General features: G+C 42.1%; 1 protein-coding gene across 1 annotated transcript in view; it reads right to left on the reverse strand.

Annotated features, from left to right (window-relative positions):
• LOC129819940 (tumor protein D52-like) overlaps positions 1–7472 on the reverse strand; it is a 29859-nt gene extending 22387 nt beyond the window's left edge. Inside the window, exon 1 of the mRNA XM_055876662.1 lies at positions 6980–7472. Within this exon, the coding sequence (XP_055732637.1) occupies positions 6980–6998 (19 nt within the window). The 5' untranslated portion in view covers positions 6999–7472. The remainder of the gene's footprint in view (positions 1–6979) is intronic.
• Positions 7473–8082: the final 610 nt, after the last annotated feature.

The following is an 8082-nucleotide window of genomic DNA, read 5'->3' on the forward strand; positions in this document are numbered from 1 at the left end:
GGCGTCAATAATAAAAGAGAGCAAATCTATATTTTGGTGGTGTAATCTGAGCTAGAAGACTGTTGCAGCTTATTTTTCAGGCTCTCACAACAATAATGTCATTCAGAGATGGCAATCGTGTCCTTCTCCCGTGGAGATGTTCCTTGCTCTACATTTGTACATTTGTCCTGATAGAAGTACTGTTCAATTAAACGTCAACCCCCCAAAATGTCTGCATTTTTATACATTTATGCATTTCCTGCACTCTTTTTGCGATCATTTCCACACTGCCACATAGGGCTGCAGGATATAGGCAAAAATTATAGGCCTTATTATTAACCAAATGTTGCAAATTTGACTTGTGATTTTGATCTAAACACTTGGATGAACTGTTGCAATCATGGAAATACAAGATAATAGTGTGTGGCCTCCCGAGAGGCACAGTGGTCCAATGCAAGTTGTGCCACTAGAGATCCTGGTTCGAGTCCAGGCTCTGTCTCAGCCGGCTGCGACCGGGAGACCCATGGGACGGCACACAATTGGCCCAGTGTCGTCCGGGTTAGGGGAGGGTTTGGCCGGCCGGGATGTACTTGTACCATCGCGCTCTAGCAACTCCTGTGGCGGGCCGGGCGCATGTACGCTGACACGGTCCCCAAGTGTACGGTGTTTCCTCTGACACATTGGTGCGGCTGGCTTCCGGGTTAAGCGGGCATTGTGTCAAGAAGCAGTGTGGCTTGGCAGGGTTGTGTTTCTGAGGATGCACAGCTCTCAACCTTCGCCTCTCTCGAGTCCGTACGGGAGTAGCAGCGATGGGACAAGACTAACTATCAAATGGATACCACGAAAAAGGGGAGAAAAAATTATTTTTAAAAATAAGATAGTGTGCACTTTGTTGTTTGAAATGACAATGAATGAAATGCCAGGGAGGAGTTATTGTGACTGGGTAGTAACCAAAGTGTTGACAAGTGTTTTCTAGGGGACCCTATAATCTTTGGCTACATTAAATGTTCTCTCTTAGCTACTTCATGTAGCTAACATATTCATGCATTCCTCTTTGCTTTAGAAGATATTGTTGCAAACTGATTTAAGTCTACACCATCACTGGTTTTATTAGGCTGTATAGGTAATTACTTTGACTCAGTACATTTATTAGCTAGCTAGCCAGCTAACAAGCGATTAGCATTAGGTGCTAACAAGACAGGACCAACTTACTAAGAAAAGACAAACTATCTGTTTGCAGATGTACGAAACACAACCAAAGTGTAATTATAGAACGCTAGTGGATTTATATTAAAAAGCAAAGTGAAAACAGCATTGTTGTCATTAACATTGTTGCATGAGCTGCAATGAGCATGCAGACTGAACGCAAGTGTCTCGTGGTCGAGGAACAACAAATGTGCTCCTTGAGTCACAGGGGGCGGGGCTAGGTCTTTGTGGAAAGCGGCATGGAAAGAGAGAGATGACTTAAGTAGTGAAGTAAACTATAAAAATGGACATTACATTTAAGAAACTAAAACATTCAAATATTGTAGAACGTTAAGTAAAAACCCAAACCAGTCCATGCCTCAATACCGGTATATCGTAAAATAAGGTACCGCCCAGCCCTAATCTACAGGTAGATTAACTGCCTAAATAATGGAAAAATAGTTGAGTAAATGAGGGATACAAAGTATATTGAAAGTAGGTGCTTCCAGACAGGTGTGGTTACTGAGTTAGTTAAGCAATTAACGTCCCATCATGCTTAGCGTCATATAGAAATGCCCAGTTGCCCATTATTTTGGCTACCATGGCTAGAAGAATTCGGTCTCAAAGGAGTGTAGAGGGTTTAAGGAGTCTGTGCGTGTGTCTCATATATCCACCCAATTTAACACTTATGGGAGATTCTGGAGCAGCGCCCGAGAAAGAGTTTTTCCACCACCATCAACAAAACATCAAATGATGGAATTTCTCGTGGAAGAAGGGTGTCACATCCCTCCAATTGAGTTCCAGATACTTGCAGAATCTATGCCAAGGCGCTTTGAAGCTGTTCTGGCGGCCTTGTTGGCCTAACGCCCTATTAAGACACTATGTTGGGGTTTTCCTTTATTTTGGCAGTTACGTCTACATGACAACTGTCTGCTCCTTGATGTTTTGACCAGGTCTTATAGGAAGAGATATCAGTGTCAGTCAGGGGAGTCTCAGTCTTGGCTGGTGGGTGTGGATGTTGCTGCCTCAGATTCTGAAAGACTTCATACAATAGCCAGATCTCTCAATGGAGCCAGTTGTGTCTTACTGAAATCTAATTAGAGTAACTTTGCCATGACCTTGGTCTTACAGTAATTACTATCATTAGGTTAGGCCGCATCTCAGAGAAAAACATGTTTTGAAGCATACAGGAAGGAGAAAAGTTGAGTATTTCCTCAGTTCACACCATTCCAATGTAGAGCTAGCTTGTGGTTAATGCTACATTATGAAAGGAGATCAATAGGAAATATTTTGTTTGCCAACAAAAGTTTAGAATAATGTCTGATTGAAATATCTGGGATGTGTTACCAAAGACCATAGATAAATTAAGGTTTTCAAAAGCTATAAACATAATTTGCATTAATTTGATAACCACATCTTATTTAATTGTCTGAGTAATAAAGACTTTCAGAGATTTCCAGCATTACATTAAATAAACAGTAGGTCTAAGACTATGATCATTGAGACAGCAATGAAGCTGCTATGCCTGTTCTTATATACCTATTATACCGCATTGTTGCAAGGTGAACCTCCAAGCATTTCATTGTACTGTGTACTAGAGGTCTGCGCGGGACTGATTTCTTCATCCCGCTCTGCTGCTGCAGCTTTTCATTCCGTACCCGCCCGCTCCTGCTGGCTTTCTGTCCGACTCCTACCCGCATCAGCAAGAACTGGTCCCGAACCCAACCACAGTCCCAATGTTATTTAGGCGTAGCCCATGTGACACAGCTCACTTGCTGGCCATGGTCCCAGCAATGTTGCGCCCTACATGCAATATTAAAAGCGCTAAAATACCAGAAGAAATTGATTCAATTACCAGAGAGTACTCTACATCATTGAGACCACACAGACTCTTGCATGCTTAACTAGGAGAGGAGAGGTAGGCTACTGAATTTAAAGCAGCGAATTCTAGAGTTTGTGTATAAAGTGACAGAGGTGCTTTTAATACAAAAGGTAAACCTAGGCTAACACATACAAAGCAGAAAGACGACCATTTCCAACGTTGTCTGTATGAACGACCGCAGTGATCTCCGTTTAGACACGCAGCCCTCTACTGTGTTTGCACACGACAAATAAACTTGACATGGGCCCAGGCTTCTACTTACATCTGCTCCACATTCACACTATCAGTCATATCGTGAAAAATAAACACCTCATTGGCCCTTTCACATCCCACGAGTGAGGTGGTAGCCTACTTTTGAGGTAAACTGCAGCTCACACAATGTACAATGTCTCCACAAATACGTTAAATCACAGCATAAGGCTCGCTAAAGTAAAGACATATACCTGGGCCCCATTTTGTGCAGAAAGATATTCCCAGGCACTGTACCAACAAATGGACCCGAGAGCAAAAACGGACCCCTGAGCAAATACAGTAGGTAAGTAACCTATGGCAACTATGAAACAGAGAAGAGGAAGAAAAGGGTGTGTGTTTCAACTCAGCTCAATTAAACAAAGAGGCAGAGAAGTACATAAAAAAAGCTAGAACACCTACTCATTCAAGGGTTTTTCTTAATTTTTTATTATTTTCTACATTTTAGAATAATAGTGAAGACATCAAAACTATGAAATAACACATATGGAATCATGTAGTAACCAAAAAAAGTATTAAACAAATCAGAACATGTTTTATAATTTAAGATTCTTCAAAATAGCCACCCCTTGCACACTCTTGGCATTCTCTCATTCAGCTTCACCTGGAATGCTTTTCCAACAGTCTTGAAGGAGTTCCCACATATGCTAAGCACATGTTTGCTGCTTTTCCTTCACTCTGCGGTTCAACTCATCCCAAACCATCTCAATTTGGTTGAGATTGGGGGATTGTGGAAGCCAGGTCATCTGATGCAGCACTCCATCACTCTCCTTCTTGGTAAAATATCCCTTACACAGCCTGGAGGTGTGTTGGGTCATTGTCCTGTTGAAAAACAAATTATAGTCCCACTAAGCCCAAACCAGATGGGATGGCGCATTGTTGCAGAATGCTGTGGTGCCTTGAATTCTAAATAAACCACAGACGGTGTGGGGGTGCCATGCTTTACGGTGGGAAATACACATGCGGAGATCATCCGTTCACCCACACCGCGTCTCACAAAGACACGGCGGTTAGAACCAAATATCTCCAATTTGGACTCATCAAACCAAAGGACAAATTTCCTCCGGTCTAATGTCCGATGCTCATGTTTCTTGGTACCAATCAAGTCTCTTCTTCTTATTGGTGTCCTTTAGTAGTGGTTTCTTTGCAGCAATTCAACCATGAAGGCCTGATTCACACAGTCTCCTCTGAACAGTTGATGTTGAGATGTCTGTTACTTGAACTCTGTGAAGCACTTATTTAGGCTACAATTTCTGAGGCTGGTAACTCTAATGAACTTATCCTCTGCAGCAGAGGTAACTCTGGGTCTTCCTTTCCTGTGGCGATCCTCATGAGAGCCAGTTTCATCACAGCGCTCGATGGTTTTTGCGACTGCACTTGAAGAAACTTTCAAAGTTCTTGACAATTTCAGTATTGACTGACCTTCATGTCTTAAAGTAATGGACTGTCATTTCTCTTTGCTTATTTGAGCTGTTCTTGCCATAATATGGACTTTGTCTTTTACCAAATAGGGCTAGCTTGAGACCTGCAAAATACTCTATAATTCTCAAAAAGGAGCCTTAAAAAGCCCATAAATGTGCTCTTTCATCTGTTTAGGCATAATGTTTGGCTGATATTGGTCAATTAGGCTCCAGATGAATGTGAAGTCAGACAGACACAGGCTCTCCTACTGCTTTTACCTAAAGCACTAAAAACAAACTGTACACCTCACTCTGTTGCCATGACAGCTGCCTGACAAGAAGAAAACCATTGACTGGTTGTCCCATCATGAGTCACCCTGATGAAAGTCTTGGCAACAGAGCTGTTTCATATCCAGTGTACACTGGGACTAACTATTTTGAATTAAAGGTAATAAAAGAAGGGGTCATATTTGCTGGCATGTGAACAACGCTGCCTTTTGCATTGAATGCCAGGTCTGCTTTTGATGAGCACGAATATACAAAAGGTATCAAAGTTAGTTTTTTGTGTGTGTGTGTGGGGGGGGGGAGGGGGGACAGGTTTCTGAACCTCAAGACATATTACAGAACAAGCAGATGGACTTCAGGAAACAGCATCACTATGTGCCGAAGGATGCTGATCCTGCTCATGACAGGTGACTAAAATGTAATCTATATAAAAGAAAAAGACAAGCAGGTCACAGAGGCCTTCCTACCTGGCAGCCCCTCCTGCAAAGTACACAAACAAGACACAGTGTGTCTCTGGCATCATCCTGCAATCTGTTGTTTAAACAACACGCTGCTCCCTGGCCTGAATACCAGCTGCAGTGATACGTGAGAAGTGGGCAAGCAGACATGAACAGAGAGGAGGGAGGAGAGGGAGGCACAAGGCAGATGGCTGCCCAGCAGGAGAGGAAAGGAAGTAATCAAAGCAAGGAAAGATGCATTCACCTGCTACCTGTCTGGCCCTGCATTCGAATCACCTCCCAAGAGAGATGTTGGACAGAATGGGAAAATGAGGGGAGGGAGGGAAGAGAACAGGGAAGTGGTCAGAGGGGTCATAGGAGACTGGAGAGTAGATGTAGACAGTGGGAGAATCTCATTGCATACTCCTCACCTTCTCAAAACCCATTGGAGGAGAAGGTCAGAGGGGAGGGACCTCTGGCTTTCTCATCCAATGGTTTTTGAGAAGGTGGTGAGGCGTATGCAATTCAGATTCTCCCAATGATGCTCCTCCTCAAAATGACACTCAAGTGGCATAGGTTACTACCTGGATTGTTATTGTGAAAGGTGTATATCATTCTAGGAGTAAAACCATAGGCTAGACCTGTAGAGACATGAAGTGTTTACCCATTTACGAGATGGCAGGAAAACTGAAAAAGTGCCGATAAGTCTAGACAACATTCTGTCAACAGCACAAGACTAACCACAAGAACAGTGCAAATCAAAGGCTGTTCATAACCTAGTATACTTTAGTGACGAGGCCTATCAAGTAAACGTAACACGACGACATCATACACATAGTTCATTCAAAGTGTGAAAATTGAATTGTGACAACTGTGCCATCAGAGACATTGTCTACAACGGAGATAAAAAAGTTGTTCACAAACCTTTAAAACAACAAAAGACATACAGTAAACTTATCAATGGATAATAAAAGCATACACATGAATGATCAAGGAGAACAATCTGTACACAGTAAGGAATGTATGACACATCTAGAGCGAGGTGTGGTGTGTGGGCGTTCCTGGAGCAAACATATGGTAAACTGTATTTTCAACCCACTTCAGTGAAAATAACAGCAAAACAACGCATAAATGTAATACTTGAACCAATATTATGACTCTTTCAACGTTCTTTCAAACGCGTGCAACAAAGTAACGCTAACAATTGAGGTTGGGTTTTAAATTCGAGGACTAGACCAACTTCCTTGTCTTCTCTGTATTGTTTTCCTCCCACATTCAAAGAACAGGAACATTGTACAATGTTTGACTATCTTGTTTAACTTGTGTGATTTGAGATGAATGGCTTGCATATTATTGTCTCTGGGTATATCGAAGACTAGAACATTCTTTGTTTTACATTAAAAAATGTTAAAGCTTCTGCAGAAGGCTGAACTTGAGTTAGTTAGCATATGCTCTGATTAGCCTACAGCTAGCTAACTTTAGTTAGAAACAAACTAAACAGAGTTTTAAAATGGTTGTCAGTAATAGTACTGTCATTTTGCATGCTGTAACAAATACCTTACCTTGATCTGCTTGCTCCATCCTCACGCTATATGCTGTTTCTGCTATTCTTATTTGATCCAAAAGCTTGCAGGTTCCCCACTTCGCTCCTGCAATCTTGTGCACTCACATGCTCGCGGTAGGTGGGGTCCTCTGTGACGTCAAGCCGTAGAAAGAGCACGTAGAAGTGTAAACAGAGGGTGCGTTCGTAAAATTCGCTCTGGCTATCTACTTCGATTTCAGAGCGCTCTCGTCTGAGTGTGCCAGAGCGCAGAATAACGAATGAATTTACAAATGCTCAACACCAGTTGAATATGGCCGTTGTCAGTAAACGTCGACAAAAACTCAAAAATGTGTAAATAAGAATGTGTTATTAACTGACTAGCCTAGTTAAATAAAGGTTAAATATGGATGTCATGAAAACAGCCTAACCAGCTCTTCTAGGGTGGGTAAAATGGTCAGAGTGAGGTATTCTCTCATATGTGTCTGGAAGTAGCTAGTAGGCTAGCCAACGTTAGCTTGGTGCTTGACTGCCGTTGTGATGTCAGAACGCTCGGATCAACCCTACACCACAGCCAGAGCGTCCAGTGTAGCTCTGAATCTGAGCACACTCTGAATTTACGAACACAACCAGAGCCAGGCACGTGGGTCAATGTTCAACACATAATCAAGCTATCTATTTCAGCACGCCAAGGCTGACAAACTAATATTTCACATTTCGTTATAGTCATTTTTCTATATTTCATTGTAGGACAGCCGTATTGATGGCTTTCTGAACACACACAAGTGGATTTAATGTGGCCCCAGAGTGACCTTCCAGACTGGGTTTCAATCTGACCTGTAACCTAATTGATAGACACCCAATATGAGTTTTGACTCAGACTATAACCAGACTGGCTATAGACTGTCTGTTGACACACCAGCCCCCCTTCATGATGATTGATTTATTAATTTGCATTCAAAGAAATACTTAACTGACTTGCCTAGTTAACTAAAAATAAAAAGTATAACAAATATGTTTAAGCCATTTAATGGAGAGACATTGTATGGGTATGCATATTGTATTACCCTCCCTTTCACTCTGGATTTAGACTTGACAAGGCTTTATATACACCTGCCATTTCCA

The sequence above is a fragment of the Salvelinus fontinalis genome, chromosome 22 (assembly GCF_029448725.1).
Source record: "Salvelinus fontinalis isolate EN_2023a chromosome 22, ASM2944872v1, whole genome shotgun sequence".
NCBI classification, from domain to species: domain Eukaryota; kingdom Metazoa; phylum Chordata; class Actinopteri; order Salmoniformes; family Salmonidae; genus Salvelinus; species Salvelinus fontinalis.